Here is an 18,353-nt window from a genome sequence, read left to right as displayed (position 1 = left end):
AGCATCTTCAGAATCCCTCAGGATACGTTGGTACCCTCGCCCTACGGGCTCGCGCACCAACCACTCCCTCAGGATTCTGCAGACGGATACATGTACATTTCAAAAAAGTTAAATCCCTTGTCATATATATTTGATTAAGTTTTGTTCAATTACAAGTGGAGAAATGTAACTCTTAAAAGGAAGGAATGGTATCTACAGTAAGACTTGATAGTTTTCAGTCAGCAAATATCCGTACGATTTTCAATTATAGTACTTTCTTTCAATATGAACTTTTACACGAACGTATAAAAAGACGTAAAACACAGTCATAGTATTAAATATACTTTCTTATAACGGCTGTTTTTCACTTTTTACTGGGCTCTGGTTATTAAAGAAAATATATGTAACCATTTTTTTCAAGGTGTTTTTACAAGTAACCTTATCTGAGGATCCGAATAACCCGATTCCTGCTGCTACAATTGTAAGTATTTATCTGTAAGGATAAAATGTAAGATAAGGAAATTACGTGTTTCATTTGATATTTGGTATTGACTGCTCTGGCAAAGAAATGTTAGTAAATCAAATGTTAATGTCTTCTTAAACGTAATTAATTCACTTATATCCAATAACAAATGTGTTCATATTTATAGTTTTCACTGACACACAATCCTAAATCATTAGTAAAATGATTGCAGGTAGCTTGTCTGAATGTCAATAAGAACTTAGTTTGATTTTTTTTTATGTTAAGATAGATATCTCAAAATATTGTAACTGATCGAGTAGAAGTACAATGACTAATTCCAAAGTCTCCATCTAATGAATAAGATGGGCACATTAATATAGAAAATCAGCTGTTGAAGATTGAAGTAACATACGCGGTTAGAAATACAACATGCATTTGAATGCCTCATCCTGTCATATCTATCTCATTTTCAAAAATATTTATGAATATTTATACGTTAATGCTATATTTAGGTGCAAGCAGGAGAGGGACATTCAACTTATGTGTTTGTCACCCCTAAGTCACTTGGAGATTTAAATATAACGGTGATGGCTCGAACTGGTTTCTTTTCTACATCAATTTCTGACATGCTGGTGAAAACTGTCTTGGTCAGGGTGAGTAATTACGCAAGATAATGTCAACTTCAGAATGAATAAAAATAGTGTCGTTTACAGAGTGTGCTCAGTTTTATATCTCATCTTAAGGTTTTATGATTAACTAATTTTGGTTGCTTGGGGTATGCAAATATGGCGTTTTGTTTTAGTATTATTTTGATAAAAACCTTATGCTGCAGAAATTCATATTACTAAGTATAACCGTCAAATTATATGCGTACAGGGATACAGTTTGCTAGCATGAAAGTGCGTATTACTTCTACTCTCACAGACTGGTTTTTGAATCTACAGTTAAACCTATATTAAACGGCCAACGACGGTAGAGGCACAATCTGGTGCTTATTGCAGGTTGCTGCTCTACACAAGTTGAAATCAAAACAAAAAGCTTAAAGGTGCAAAATAAAGACAAATGAATAGACATAAATCTTAAAAAAGACTACACATTTTGAAATATAGTACTAAACATTACGGTAGCCGTGCAATATTCCCTTGAAATCAACACATGTACAGAGAAACAAATGATTGTTTCTGTATTTTCTTAGACTGACATGGGGGTCATTTTGCTCTACTTTCGTGTTTATCGCTTTTCCGTAATCGGTCGGAAATTCTTCGGGATCACGTGATTTTAAAATTGTTTCAAACGAATATCCATTTAAGACGCGCAACAAAATAACTGTATTTCCATGATGGTAATTATGCACGAATTGCACGAAAAATATGAGATGTACAAAATTTAAATTTAAAATTGACAGTGACATATATTAGGCCAAGACAATGTGTTTAATGTCTAAAATCTTAATATGAAATAAGGCAAAGCCTCAAAGCGAGCTCAAAGAAATCGGATTTAGCTAAAAATATTATGCATCATTTATTTGTCACACAGAAACTATTCCCTACTCACAAGAATTCAGGAGAACCCATTCACTTGAAAAAGTCTACATTTAGTGTCACCATACCTGTAACAGTGAATATCATACGTTGCAAAAATTATGGGAAGCCGGTGTCACGGTGACGTCATTACCGCGTTCCCGTTTCTTTCTGCTTATTAATGACATTTTTACCATTTTCTGGCCGATGCTTGATCTTTTAAATGAAAATAATATTTTTTTCAAACAACTGGAAAGCATTCTTTCATTATTGTTAAGTGATGAATATTTTTTAGCAATTGAATCAGGAAGGTCTAATTGAATGAAGTTCTGTATTCACTCCGGAAAGAAGTACTTCCTGTGAGCACCTATCCGTTAGGGTGCGCTTTTTAAGAACTTCCGACGAAACTTTTCAAATCCATCACCAAGTGTGGAAGTATACTTGCGTTACCGTAAAGCTCTTCGAGCTCGCTATTAAATTAATGTAGCCATGTGTACATAAATAAGTGTATTTAGGTAAATTTCAATCATACTTTGTTTCTGCAGTGTAAGACAGTTACTCATTTATATTCTTAAAATTATACTGAAAAGAGATTAACTGAAAAAGTTTACAGACGAAGTTGTAAAAACACTTTTATTCGGGAAGGGCCTGAATTGTCCTTATGAAAACTTGTAGTATAGCTGTATATTACCTGTATTATAAGAATGATTTTCATGAAGTTTTTGTGAGTTACAAAATTGTTGAATTCCATGTGCTAAGTTTGTAAAAATCACGTTATCGTTTGGGCATATGATATATTTTGCATCTATTTATAAATTATAGCCTCGTTTCGGAGGATTCTTCCGAAAAATCCGAAGATGCTCGACGGGTTCGTAAGCAGTCGGAAAGCATACTTTCGGTTTGACATAGGCAACATTTTTTGTTTATTTGTTAGTTATTTTTGAACATATTCATGACTATTTGGTCAGAACCGATGCAGTGGGCCATATTTTCAGTAAATAGGAAGTCTCAGCTACAAACTCTGGTTTTCATATAATACTCGTTCGGGTTTTAGTAATGGACCTTTAACTGGGAAATGAGGCAAGTGTTTGCTTAATACAGGTGACCGCTTAATGTCTGTCATGTTGGAACTGTATTGATCTGAACATTATTTGAAAATTTAAAGAAAAACATTATCTCACGTACATATGTACTAAATTAATTTAGCAATTGTTTCAGAAATCAACAGCTTTTTAAAGTCGCCATTAGTCCTTTGGAGTCCCCTTCTGCGAAAATTTACACAAACACGGCACTAGTCGCGTATGTTTGCAGAAACTATTCTCAATATAACTTATTCAGTAAAATGTGTTTATATTTCAGCCAAATGGCGTGCTCAAATCTGTCAATGAACAACATTTGATAGATGCCAACCCAGACAATGAGCCTATTACAAAAACTTTCGAGTTAGGAAACCCTGTAGACATGGTGGAAGGGACAAAAATATTGGAAATGAAAATAACAGGTTAGAGTTCTTTAAAAGAATGCCATTGTTTGTTTTGTTTTTAATTCTTTGTGATTTATTTTTCATACTAAAAGGTGGATGTCCCATTAAATGGAACTTGTTCAAACATACTATACATTTAGGTTAGATTAGATATGTAAATTAACGTTTCTAAGACACGCCAAATATGCCACTTTTAGTCTTTTAATTTTCAGATTAAATTGTAATGATTTTTGTCCTAGTCTAAGATGACACAAATAATTAATAAGATATGTAAATTAACGTTTCTAAGACACGCCAAATATGCCACTTTTAGTCTTTTAATTTTCAGATTAAATTGTAATGATTTTTGTCCTAGTCTAAGATGACACAAATAATTAATAAGGAAAAAAATGAACCTTTTCATACTTTTACAGCTACAGAAACGTTTGTTGAATGACAATGCAATCCTGGTCAGTGTTAAAGAAAGCTGACGTATTAGCTGCACGTTAAAATAAACTATTAGGGCGTGTTCGCCAACTGAATCGACATCGCTGTATTTATGCCGAATTAAAATTTCATTTTTGTTTCGCTTAGACGTTTAGAGTCCTCGTTGTACAGACTAAAATTTATGGTTGGATCACTTATATTTTGGACAAGTACAAGTCCGTTATCCTTGCCGTGGGAGGTGAATTTCTAAATCCAGATTACATCTAAGCTTCTTCCTAATTTCCAAGGTTCAAAATATGTACATCACTTTAATATTCAAAACATATTTCGAATTTTCTGTAGGAAATCTCATGGTTCCTAGCCTTGAGGGTCTACATAATCTGATACGAATGCCATATGGTTGCGGAGAACAAGCGATGCTGAATTTTGCTCCTGCTATCTATATAACAAAATATCTGAAAACGGTCGGAAAATTGACACCGAAGATTCAAAAGAAATCTACTGAAAGTCTCAAGACAGGTATATTTACAACTCTCAGTTTGATTAGGGTTGGGACTATATTTGTAGGACATTATTTAGCAAATCGTCCGGGCTTGCTCTGAAAAATTTTAGGAACTTGTCACAATTATACTGACAAAAACCCTGAACTGTTTCTATGGCAGTCCCGTAACAGGATAATATTAAGTCAACAAAAGGTAGTTCAATGTCATACTTTAGAATGTAACGAGTAATATATGTAGCAATACGGGAAGGTAAAATTGAAATATTGATGCAGTCGGACAAATTTGTCAAGGAAAGTTTAAATCATAATCCTTTTTTTAATGATAATCATATCATCAAACATTTTACATGTATATTTCTACATTTTTCTGTTTCAAACTTTTCAGCCATAAACGGGAGTTTAATTGAACTTAATACTATGATCAACAGTAAAAGATGTATTCTACAAAGTTAATGCCCTAAATATAATGGACAATCTCACATATTTACTACACTCGCAAACCGCATAATTATGACACAGTGAGAATCCTTTATTTCCGGAACAACCTTTATAAAAAGCGGAATGTATGAAACACCTTAAGTTAATACTCTAACAGGATTATTATCACCGTAAACAGTTGAAACTCGATATCTAGTTCCGAAAACATTTGCAATAAAATATCATTATAAATCGAATTTCGGTTATCTCAAAGTAAAATGCTCGATCCCTTGCAATGCGAAATACCGAGTTTCAACTGTATTTAACTAAGCAAATGAAATATAATTTAAAACTAAGAACTCACGACGTTATTCCCCCTAGGCATAGTAAATTCTTCTAGGCATTTGTCTGGAGCTTTGTCGGGCGTATGTTTTCGTTATTTGTATTTTATCTTGTATTTTTCACATTTTACTGATTGCAAGTCATACTTTTGCATTTAGCTAGAAGGACGAAAATACGAGTTGCTTCATTTGTCTACCATTTTGAGGTAGCTGCATCAATATCAATCTCTCTTTTGTGAAAAGGTGCCATCAAGAAGGGATTATTGTATTAAATGCAGTGAAGTATATAGGGTGTTATTGCTATCTTACATTGTATAAGCCTTGTTCACAATTTTTAATCAGTAATATACCTTAAGTGATTATCTTCTGACTTATAACGTGGGTATTACTTCAACGAATTTGTATTTGTGGAGCATTTGTGGTTATTTGCCATTCTGTTACATATTGATCCCTTATGCTTCTCTCTACGAGGGGGAAATAGCTAGTATCCATATAAAATTGTCAAACAGATTTTTTAAACCTGACGGATTAAGTTGATCTTTGATGCTTCTTGCCAAGCAGACCCCAGTAACAGGTTTCTACATGTACCTTGTGAATTGTAGACATTTTATTTCGTTTTATTTTGATTTAGTACATATAGTAATACTTTTTATGAGGTTATGTTAAATATTTTATTCTTCATATCATTCTGTCTTTCCATTTGTTCTCTCATTCGGACAAAATCAATACATCCTTCCAAAATGTTGTCCCCTCCAAACTTATGTTTCAACTTAAATATCCCATGCACAATTCTAGAATCGTCAGGTAGAATTCTAGAATTGCCAGACATTATTGGAATTCTTAAAATGCGCAGGGTGATTCTAAACGGTTCATATTCCCATACTGCTCAGAACATATACATTCTATGCCACTCTTGGAGCAAATGAACATGTAGAAGTATTCCAACCAAACTGTTGGTGAGTAGTGCCGCATCTTAAATTTGTCGACAGGTACTAGTAGCTGATTCGCAATACAAGGCGATGTATGTCGCAGATAGTTACAAGTGTTTTTATTTTGATTGATAAAAATAAAGATCTTTTTACAGATTGCATTAGCTTTCACAAAAATATTCTTTGAGTGCATTGTAGCAGCTGTAAAATTTCTATAGTTTTGTGGGTCTTTGGGATCACTGGGTCTATTCAATCTCTGTGTAACAGAAAACCACTTGAGCTGATGCTAGGTAGGTGTGAGGGCTGTTGACCTTTTCATTATCTCTTATTAACAATTGCAGCCTACCTGATTCAGCAATTTGCTTAATTCTTTTCCATGCTTCCATATGATCTTCTTGGAGACCGATTTGATAATTCATTTAAATTCTAGGACTTCAAAGGGAACTTAGATATCAGCATTATGACGGGTCATTCAGTGCATTTGGTAAGACAGATCCATCAGGTAGTTCATGGTATGTTGTTTTGGTTGTTATTCTAAACTAGATATAACTTTAGAAACTGATCTTAATTCGTTGTTAGTAGGAAAACAGGAACAGATATAAATAACACTTTACTTATGACACTAAGGCATAATCTGAACTGGAAACATGGCATTATGATATGATACGTATATACTTACTGCCACATGTTTTACTCACTTTCTTTAAAGGTTGACAGCTTTTGTTCTGAAATGCTTCGGCCAAGCTGACGGACTTATTCAAATTGATGAAGCTATAATGTCCAAAGCTATGAACTGGCTATTAACTTGTCAGCAATCTGACGGCTCGTTCAGTGAGCCTGGAAGAGTTATACAAACGAGCATGCAAGTACGAACAATGTCTTATTTTTGCTTTAAATTTAATATGTTTTAAATTAGCAAATATAAGTTCTAGAACTACATTACGCACTTCATAGTTATATGAAATTAATGGAGGTTTTGTTAGTTAGCTTTGCATTTAATGTATCTAACAAATATTTAAATAGGTCGACAGAGATATTTGCATCAATATAATTGTATAAAATTAATGAAGATTGTGCTTTAGAATTTATGTTTGGCAAAAGTTTTAAAGCTAGATTTGCCACGATATAATTATATGAATTTAGAAAATGTTTTGTAATAAAATAACAACATTTAGACATATCCTCAATTTCTCATTACGTTAGTCTTTTATGAGAATTGATTTTAAAGTACTAGGATACTGTTTAATTAGATTTATGTCGACTTTCTCATGACAAACATCTATTAATGTATGAAACTAAGCGGCCGTGCAGTATTTGTGTAGGCGCAGATATTGTATTATTTCAAAATTTGGTTTGCTTGCAGTAAAATGTTTGGGTGCAAATATGTTTACTCCCATCATTTGACTTATGTGGTTCATTTGTGGTTGATTGATTAGATGATTTTCTTTAATTAGCCATTATTTTGATAGCAGAATTCTCAGCATAATGTTACAGGTGCAATTTAGATAGTATATTTTGACAATAAATGACACTAAAACAATAAACATGATAACGTGTTTGGTTGTAGAATTTTTTTTGACTTTGTAAAGTTCTTTTAGCAATCTAATGCTTAACACAATTAATTCCAAACACGGTTCCAACCAGATTGGGTATATTTGTTCTCGTTTAGTTAAAATTAAGAAACATACGCCAGCGAAAGATTTTCGTGAAGCAACTAGTTATGACTAGACGGAGAAAATACACAACGTATACTTTGGTTCACATGACGAAAGATTTGCTTAAGCTTAAACTTTAAACGCGGTTTAACTCTTACGCATATGTACAGCATAAACATTGTACAGTGTTTCAAGACGTTGTTATCTAAAATGAAGTCATAGGACTCAGATACGCTTTTTTTTTGTTCAGGCGGGAACTGCCTCAGGAATAAAGATGACAGCATTTATTTTGATATCTTTGCTAGAGAACAAAAACATATCATCAGTACGGGTAAGAATTCAAACTTTTTGAAGATGTTCTGCTATGAGAATGTTTGCTATTTGATAAACCCTTTTTGGTGGCTTAATTGTGAAAAACTTCAAGGTATTCTGTATGACGTAAAAAGTAAAGGTGGTACTTTTACTTAAGTTTTGAAATATATTCACCTGTGCTCATTGGTTGTATTTTAAATGTAAAAATCCAAACAAATCTGTTATTAATTTGCTGACGTTTACTTATATCTTTAAACTGATTTGTTTCATTACTTTGAATTAATCAAGGGTTACAAGCTCGATAATGCAATCACTAAAGGCAAGACATATTTAGAAGCGAGGATGCACACTGCTTATGACGCATACACTCTAGCCATTGTTTGCTATGCCCTTGCAAGTGCTGGCAGTTCATACGGTTCAACATGTTTTGACAAACTGAAGATGGCTGCTACAATTGACGGTTACATTTTATCTCTTCTTATTTTTAAAAATAGAGTATTTCAAAGGAACCTCGTACATTGTTTCATAAATTAGCTGTTGGTTCAACGTACCTTTGCCCAGTCATCGTGTCTACATATAAGTACATTCTGATTTATTTTAGATTATCAAATTACAATATATTGGCGTTTTCCGCTACCTTCAAACTTCTGAATCATACGAAAAGGAATTGAATACATGTATAAACGTTTTCTGTAATTATACGGTCTAAATATTTCTATGCATATATTATTAGTAGAAACATTTTATAATGGAGTGACACGGTAAAGACTTTCTAACACGACACGATGTGTTTTCCCGCTTAACAAAGAATGGCGAAACCTTTTGTTATTATGCCAGTAAATTGCTGTTTGTGCGTCACAGTTATAACGGTATAGCGTCAAATGGCATTGAAGCTAGTAAGGAATGAAACCCGCACAAACCAGGCAAATAGTTGGTGGATATCATCAAGAATGTAAAAAATAATCATTATCATTACCTTAGAATCGCAAACATCAGTGTCACAAAGTGACTTTTTCTTGAACAAAAAGTGTTTAGTCTTTCAAATGACTACGCACTCGTGATATCATTACATGGAATCTCTTTTTAATTGATGGTATTTCATTCTGTTTTATATATGTTGAGGTAGAATTATTTTATCTTTGTCTCAATATATGGGCCGTTCCATGAGGAAACCTTATTTGATTTAGTGACAAGATATAATTATTCTCTTTTATATATTATATGTTAATGTTATTTGTGTTGCTATGACAACCGAGGTTCAAAAGCACCCATGCACCATCAGAATATAGAGATGTATAATTAGATAAACCTGTGATGAAACCAAAAGAAAAATATGGGTTTATGTTTTTTTTTTTTTTTTTTTGGTTTGTTTCTTTTCCGTAACATCACTTTAAACTGTTTCTAAATATTCAAATGTATGTTGCAATATTAATGATATACATATTTTCTTGTATAAATGACATGCAAAATACACACCATGCACGACGACGTCATACAGTTTACGACTAACTTAAGGTTTTTAAGGAGTATATCATCAAAACACAGAAATATTTCGTAAACAAACAATATCTGTAGCAACAATTAACCTGTCCATTACATATATACTGTACTGTCTTGTACGACTGGATACTTAAGATTTTCTGGAAAATGTTTCCCGTTAAAAATGACTGCCATTTGTAAAGAATTACTGAAAACTTCGTTCAACATAGTTACATGAAACTTAAGCAATGGCACGTTACTGCATATGCATCAAAACGAAGATCTATATCATCTCTTTGAAAATGGTGAGGTTTCAAGGGCGGTTGAACTGTCCGAAAGTGTGGCCCCTTTATGCAGTCCTGTTCCGGCACTCAATGTAAGTATCAGTAAGTAAAGTAACACTTATTTTGAAAAACGCTATTCAGTTTTCTTGTAAAAGAACCCTTTCTTTCTCTGTATTGTTGTTGTTAAGGGACTAACCGTTAAAGCATTGACTGTCTTGAAATAGTGAAGACAAATGCTTTAATTTTTTACTTTTAAAAGGTAAAAGAATGTTTTTTCATGAATATTTTGTTATCTCAATTTTGATATTTTGCAACTAATACAGGTTTTGTTATGTAACGGCCCTAAAATATTTGCAGAATAAAGTAATAAGAATTACAAAGTCGTGAGTTCAGTACATTGGGAATTTCTTTTCACATTTCAACTGGCAAATATAACCCAGAAACAGTAATTTGTATTGTTTCATAAGTATAACAGTTGAATACTGCATTATACCCAGGTAAAATGTAATAATTTACTCTAGATGATAAAAAGTACTGGACGGCATCGACAACAGTTGCAAAAAGAGAAATAGGTGATCGATCTCTTGCAAAAAGAGCTCCATCTGCAGACATAGAAGCGTCATCATATGCTCTTTTGGCTTATATGAAACTAGGAAGAACATCAGAAGCTTTCCCAATTGTGAAATGGCTTGTTTCTCAACGTAATCCAACAGGGGGATACCGTTCAACTCAGGTATGTAACCTTAACAGAAAGAGAGAGAGAGAGAGAGAGAGAGAGAGAGAGAGGGGGAGAGAGAGAGAGAGAGAGAGAGAGAGGGGGGGGGGAGATAGAGAGATCTTCAGCCTAACTCTTTTGTAAATAGACAGTCTGTTTCTTTAGCATGCCCGGTATGTAGGACCAATATACGCCAATTCGTCTTTCCTTGGAAGAACCAGTACCGATCTTTGAATTAGGTGAGAGACATTAAAAATCATTTTTGTAATATCTAGTGACTGGACCGGGATTCCAACCCCTGAAATCTGGATTAACACTCAAGCGTTTTACCACTAAACCACCGGGGCTATTATACAAAACGTAAAGACATGCGATCTTACGTGTTAAATGTAAAAGGAATCTAATTATCTAAAATAATTTACACTTGCACCGTATTAACTGACGTCCGTATTTTGGTCCTTCATGTTACTAAATGCTCGTGACGTAGCGCGAGTAAATCAGGAATAATCTGATGAAACCCATTTAAGACAAAAAATAAAAAATAAAACGGAAATCTGTTTGTTTCACTCGTCAACACCAGAATTTAATTTTTCAAAGCATTACACATGATGTTCATTCGGTGAAAAACGTTTCGAATTTACACTAAAAAAAACACAACATATGAATTACTCTGATGAAGAGCAACGGCCAGACACGATCAATTTATTTTGACAGGACACAATCATATCTTTGCAAGCTCTCTCCGAATTTTCAAGCAGTGGCAGTGGCAGCATTGGACCACCTCCGGATTATGGTGTACAGTTCAGTATCTTGAGCGGACAAGATGCCATCGACTCATACTCGGCGACCCCTTCTACTTTCGATGTCGTGCACAGTATAAAGGTGCATGCATACTACAGTAACAGTTCTTATACATGTATTTAGTATTTGTATATAGGAGTACAAAATATCTGAAGGTACTGGGCATGTAATAACAATCAGCATATTAAATATACTCCCTATGCGATGTCGGCATTCTCGGCATTTTACGTAAATGAATGGCAATGGCCTAACTAGAATAAGTATTTACGTAGAAATTACCGAAGATTATTGCTAGAACATTTCCTTAAGTAACATTTGTCATGTATGAAGCATGATCTTATCAGATATACCTTAACCGTTTGTGTCTTCTAGTTTATTGGATTGCGCTCTATTTAGATAAATGAGATACAAGTGTTTACTTGTTATGTAAATATTTGCAGATACCAAACGCTCTGGATAGTGTCAATATACAAATCACTGGGACTGGTTCAGCGGTAATTGATGTAAGTTTTGTAAATGTTGGTACTTTTTGGTCAACAGTTGAGTAAATGGAGATTTGAAGTGTAATAATCTGATATTCACCGGCATAGAGGTAAATAAAGACCTTCATTTAAATAGAGTTTACGGTCAACTGATAACATTTATATACATATACACAACTATTGTTCATTTTCGTAGGTTACAACATCCTTTTACGTGACTGGAAGTGAGCTTGATGACTACATTGCTGTGGTTGTTACAATAACAAACGAGACGATAAATACAGCGACGATAAAGGCATGTTTGAGGTACATAAATCTACTATATTACATATGAAAATTAAGCCATAGAGTTTGTTTTGTATCAATCCAAGGTGAACGGGTAATTGAATTCTGCTTAAGTCGGTGTTAGAAAGGCGTGCATGGTGTCGTTCATTACCTCCAATAAACAGATTCATTAAAGTCGAGTCTGCTATTATTTTTTCTTGGTTTCGTTTTATTCTTCAAACGGATCTTCTTGCAGATTTTATTATATAATTCATATATGTATTATCTTGATTCATATTTATATATCTGGACTATCAAATCTTTGATTGCAGGGATTACTATTCCTTATTTATTCTTAAGGTAGTGGACGCGTTATAGAAATGTTTAAAAATGCATTAAATTGATACAGTCTTAAAGTTAATATTGTTCCGCAGTGTGTTGCAATTTTTAAACAATTTTTACTGTGTCGTTTCTTTTACATTTTGTGTAATTTATTATATATCCATAAAGCTCAAGTAGAGACAAACTTCAAAGTGATAACGATAAACCACTATACAAAACGTTTACAGATAATTCATTATACCAATAATTTTGATAATAGAAATGTCAAAGTATTGGTAAAGAATTCAGAAACACAAACTAAAACTGTCGATAACATTTTTTCGAGAGAGCCGTATGTAAAAGGATTGAATCGGACAGAAATTTAGCTCCATTACTGAAAAATTATGGCCGAGTCCTGTGAGACTTTAAATTTAGCTCTCTTCATTCAAAAATAACCATCGGGCATAAGTAAACCTACCTAAACCTCTTCCACAATATGTAAACTAAAGAGTAAACTTTAAGGCAAAATAAATAATTTTGACAGCGTGTAACTCAGTAGGTTCAGAGATGTCTAACTCTGCACCCTTCTGTATCAGAGGTAAAACAAAACACTTTAAACAGCAACAAATGGCCAATCAAATGAAAAATTTCCGCTTTTGTACAATAAATCAATAATAAGTCTTGAAAAACAGTTTAATGTACTTGAAAAAAAGAAAATATAAAGAACTAGAAATGTGTCCATGGGACACAGATGCCCCCACTACATGACATTAGTCAGGGGCCAGAACTCCTACAATACTGAATGAATCCGGATGCGAAACCCCAGGTGCACAACTACACATGCTGACCAACATTCCTGTAATCTTTGGTGATTCTAGGTCAAATACTTTTGGGGCTATGCGCGACACAACATTAAAATGACCAATTTTTTACTAAGTCAGGGGCCATAACTCCTACATGACTGGATGAATCCGGACACGAAACTCCAGGTGCACAACTACACATGCTGACCAGCATGCCTGTAAAGTTTTGTGACTCTAGGTCATATACTTTTGGAGCTAGGCACGACACAACATTAAAATGACCAATTTTTACAAAGTCAGGGGCCATAACTGCTACATGACTGAATGAATCCGGACGCGAAACCCCAGGTGCACAACTACACATGCTGACCAACATTCCTGTAAACTTTGGTGATTCTAGGTCAAATACTTTTGGAGCTATGCGCGACGCAACATTAAAATGACCAATTTTTTACTAAGTCAGGGGCCATAACTCCTACATGTCTGGATTAATCCGGACGCGAAACCCCAGGTGCACAACTACACATGCTGACCAACATGCCTGTAAAGTTTTGTGACTCTAGGTCATATACTTTTGGAGCTAGGCACGACACAACATTAAAATGACCAATTTTTACAAAGTCAGGGGCCATAACTTCTACATGACTGAATGAATCCGGACGCGAAACCCCAGGTGCACAACTACACATGCTGACCAACATTCCTGTTAAGTTCTGTGACTCTACGTCAAATACTTTCAGAGCTACGCGCGACACAACATTTTCGGAAGGACGGACGGACGGACAGACGGACGGAAGGACGGACGGACGGACAAGAGCAAATCTATATGCCCCCCCCCCCAAAGTGGGGGCATAAAAAAGTTTGGTCCTAATGGGGCTTGAACCTACGCCCTCCTGAACAATTACTCAAAGTAGGTTAATGGTAGGAACTGAAATACTCTTCAAAAGGAGGTGCACTATTACGGGTCCACTACCTTAAAGACATTAATCTAGTGTATTATGCTTCGATGTTACACCTTGTTTCACCATAATAAAGAGGACAAAATCTTGTGTATAATAAAATGAATTTAACGAAGTTTTGCTTTGGAATTTGTATGATTGAAATTCATTGCTGGTACATTTTGTACATAATAAATGTATTTCAAATATGTGTTTTAACAAACATTAAAGAAAACTTGTCACTCATATGAACTATATTGGTTATGATGTTTTATTTTTGTGAATAAAATTGTTGATTGGTCGATAGACTGTTGTGACATTTTGTGAAATCAATTGTTTAAGATAATCTAGTCCGAAAAATGTAAGTTTAAACAGCCACATTGCCTTTTCCATTACATTACAGTTGGACTGGACCAGAAGCGAGTGGTATGCTGATAATGGAAGTTGAAATGCCGACTGGATTTCAGCCTGATAATGATTTTCTGAAAGCGCAGGATTTGATAAAACGGCATGAAACGAATGGACGGAATATCGCTCTTTACTTCGATGGTGTACGTACCTTGATATACTTGTTCTCAATAAATAGAGACATACTTGTATATTACAACAATTCAGAGATGAACTTCCAAATTATTTAAAGTGGAATTATGCGCATTTTTCAAGTAAAAATTTAGATGAAATAGATGTGTGTGTGTGTAAGAAGGGCGGAGGAAATTATAGCTTTTAATCCGATATATCAAACTTTTCCTGTTACCAGTACGAAATAAAAACTTCCCAAATATTAATTTTCTTATTTTGACTGGGGCAGTCTTTTTAACAAAAGTCAAACTGCACGCAGGAGTTGCTTCCCTTCAACTTCAGAAATCTCTACATATTGGTAAGGGAGATCACTGGGTAGAAGATTAAAGAAAACAATTATTATTCTATTAATCTGATTTCTTTTATTTCTAAATCATCAACCTCAAATACTAATACGACATTATCGTTAATTTATCACATTTAAATGCACAGCAACCGAAAGTTGTTTTTATAAAACATTCATCAAAAACACACTTTGTGCAGTAAGATGCGCATAATGCCACTTTAATAAAACATTGTTTCATTAAGTTGTAATTCAGTTTATTGCACATATATACAACGTCATTAAAGTAGCAAAATGCATCAATACTTATCCGCGTTATTTAGGATTTTAACGTGTATCGCAGTTTAAAGAGTGGCCCGATTACTTGTGGAAGAATCAATAGCTATTTCATTGAAGGTCTGGACTTAACTTTAGCTGATATAAATTAATAAATATGATGTTTGTTTATTTTCGAAGGTTGACGAGAATGGGGAGGTATGTGTTGATGTAAAAATGGACAGAAAAGACCCAGTTGTAAAAAGTCAAGCATGTCATGTATCAGCGTATGACTATTACGAACCAGGTACTTCAGATTTGTCAGTATGAATATGATCCGCACCATGAGAAAACCAAAATAGTGCGTTTGCGACCAGTATGGATCCAGACCAGCCTGCGCATCCGCACAGTCTGGTCAGGATTCATGATGCTCGCTTTCAAACCCTATTGTAGTGAGAAACTGTTAGCAACCAGACGAGTATGGATCCTGACCAGATTGCGCGGATGCACAGGCTGGTCTGGATCCATGCTGGTCGCAAACGCACTATGTTGGTTTTCTAATCGTGCGGCTCAATTATATTTTTATCTTAGACTATTATGGTTTTATGATTTCGGTAGAATTTCTTCATTTTCCAGTTGACTTGCTTCTGTTCATATCAAGTCTTGGAAGAAAACGTGTAATGTATGCATGTATGTATGTATTCTTTTTCTCTCAGTTTATAAACAGTATTATAGGTGTAACATTTCGTTTGATTATCTTCATACCGTTTACACGAAATGAATTAAATTGTAAATGTTTCTACTGATTCTATAATGAATCTCGACTGAATAGTTCTTGTAATTTATGGATATTTATAAGTATGCTTGGTGCAGTCGTCAGCATACAGTAAATGCACCAGACTCTATGAAAGAAAAACATAGATTGATATTTACATTTTCAGCCCACCAAGCAATGACCAGATATGAATTTGGAATGTTAAAAGAAGCAAATATTTGTCTAGTGTGCCCACTTTGCGAATTTTGCATGGGCAATGGAAGCGGTGGACAGGTACATGTTTATTTTCGCATTTGATAATATTTTTAAATTTCTATTTACACTGCTTGAAGATAATTAATAGTATGAAGAAATCAGAAAAATTATATTCTTTCTATTTTATTTTTCTTTGGTAAATGAGCATTACCATTTGAATTCATGTTGTTTTTTTCAGGCTGGCGTCGGACGTTAGGTCTGTGGAGAGAAATGACATGTCCTTGTACCCCCCTGAAGACGCTTTGCATTTATCTCAGCAAATCATACTGACGGATCTAAAAACAGTTTTTAAAAATCCTTCTGTAAAATACTCCTTATGACAAATCATATTTTAATTGTCTACTAATGGTGTTTGGATAACTGGTGATATAGTGTTAAAGAAATCTATTTCCTCGTGGTCCTGACCAATAATACAGTTTTAAGAGTCATCTTTCTTATTTGCTTACGGTGTTTGATCAGTGACATAGTAACAGTGTTGTCGTTAAATATTTGCTTATGCTTTTTGACCAATGATACAGTGACAGTAAATACTGTATCTGTTACCTTTTTAATTACATTGTATTAGAAATAATTTACGTTTGTATACAATAAACCTGCTTAAATTTTCAAATCGATTGCCAAACATAAACTAAGATGCATCAAACAGTGAATACATCCACTTAAGAATAGCGGATAAGTAACCCCTGTGATGTTACCTGATACATGTATCTTACTTTAATTTAAATGAATTCGTGAATCTATTTTCGAAACATTTGTTTGACACAAAATTGCAGTTTTTTAATTAATTTGTTTCACAAAAAATGACATTGAATTTGATGGGATCTTATTACCGTGAGCGTAACGTTCAGATTCAATTTGATAGAGTTTTGTTTCATAAATGTGTCGTGTAAGTAATGATATTGTATGTTTTCAGTTTAACATGAATCACCATCAAAATCAGTCTGGTTCGTTCTAAATGTATTAATACTTTTCACGACATCGCTTGTTTCTGTCTTAAAGTTTATGACACATAAGCATAATACAGTAACAGAGTTCGTAAGATAAGCTGCCGTCGTATGTTTAAATTAACACAATTCAGTTATACGCAAATCGAAACAATTCATAATTGCAACTTGTCCATAATATTGCGGAATGATACTACTTTTGTAGCCTGTGTTAACGTCATTTTAGATACAGGTGTCGTTTGTCAAAATGACTTTGTCTGTACCGGGTAGACAAAGACGAATTTATTATCTTCAGCAGAATAAGTGTCATGTGACAAAAGAATATTGCATTAAGGGTCTTTCCAAATATATAGCATAATCAAAGCAATACGTAGTCTAATAAGACAAAAAATAACATACCTTATACAAGATATGTTCCTTTTTTAACAAAATTCAAACCTGTATAATTATGTTTAATGATTTATATCTCTTGTACGTATCGTTTGATTTGAGATCACATACATTAAAATCGTTCTGTAATGTTTAAACCTAGACATCAGTCATTGTTTGAAGAGTAAATTGGTTCAGTAGTTTCTTTTAGTTCACTGTGTGATACAGTACATAGGGTATAATTCGGCCGACCCGGAGATTGTGGGTTAAATTGATGCTATGGTAAAATCATATGATATTACTATGTAAAAACATATTAGATGCAATTTTAACTATTTTATACATGTTCTGTTGGTCTGTGTAAACAATTAGTACTACAGAGAAGTATTAATAAATGGAATGGGAAAAAAAACCTGTCTGTAATTAAAGCTGGATATAGGATATCATCGTTCATCACTAACAATGTACTTGTGTCAGTTTTGTAATAAATAGTCAAAGAAACGTGCGGATTTGTTTTTCTTTGTAAATTTGTAAAAAGCTAACTTGAAATAATTACTGACTCTGTAGAGAAATGTTTGCTTATTGGAAGTGTCAAGTGTTGACATACTGTACATGTTTTGTTTTTTGTTTGTTTGTTTTTTGTTGTTGTTTTTTTTTTGTTGTTGTTGTTTTGAATTTCGATGAAGTAGAATTATTATCAAAGAAATTTTCACGTCATTTCGTGCCGAAAAATAGAATGACGAGTCCTTCCGGTTCACTGCCTTATCTATTCCAACATT

At 33.8% G+C, this 18,353-nt stretch overlaps 1 protein-coding gene across 1 annotated transcript in view; it reads left to right on the top strand.

Annotated features, from left to right (window-relative positions):
- LOC123542633 (CD109 antigen-like) overlaps positions 1-17,289 on the top strand; it is a 50,409-nt gene extending 33,120 nt beyond the window's left edge. The window contains exons 27-42 of the mRNA XM_053531802.1: positions 401-460; positions 955-1,095; positions 3,322-3,463; positions 4,214-4,390; positions 6,491-6,572; positions 6,770-6,926; positions 7,966-8,046; positions 8,316-8,487; positions 10,312-10,523; positions 11,220-11,387; positions 11,747-11,809; positions 11,985-12,094; positions 14,518-14,665; positions 15,433-15,538; positions 16,173-16,279; positions 16,440-17,289. Coding sequence (XP_053387777.1) covers positions 401-460; positions 955-1,095; positions 3,322-3,463; positions 4,214-4,390; positions 6,491-6,572; positions 6,770-6,926; positions 7,966-8,046; positions 8,316-8,487; positions 10,312-10,523; positions 11,220-11,387; positions 11,747-11,809; positions 11,985-12,094; positions 14,518-14,665; positions 15,433-15,538; positions 16,173-16,279; positions 16,440-16,457 — 1,944 coding nt within the window. The 3' untranslated portion in view covers positions 16,458-17,289. The remainder of the gene's footprint in view (positions 1-400; positions 461-954; positions 1,096-3,321; positions 3,464-4,213; positions 4,391-6,490; positions 6,573-6,769; positions 6,927-7,965; positions 8,047-8,315; positions 8,488-10,311; positions 10,524-11,219; positions 11,388-11,746; positions 11,810-11,984; positions 12,095-14,517; positions 14,666-15,432; positions 15,539-16,172; positions 16,280-16,439) is intronic.
- The last annotated feature ends 1,064 nt before the right edge of the window (positions 17,290-18,353 follow it).

The sequence above is a fragment of the Mercenaria mercenaria genome, chromosome 19 (genome assembly GCF_021730395.1).
Source record: "Mercenaria mercenaria strain notata chromosome 19, MADL_Memer_1, whole genome shotgun sequence".
Taxonomy (NCBI): domain Eukaryota; kingdom Metazoa; phylum Mollusca; class Bivalvia; order Venerida; family Veneridae; genus Mercenaria; species Mercenaria mercenaria.
This window is presented reverse-complemented; position numbering and strand designations above follow the sequence as displayed.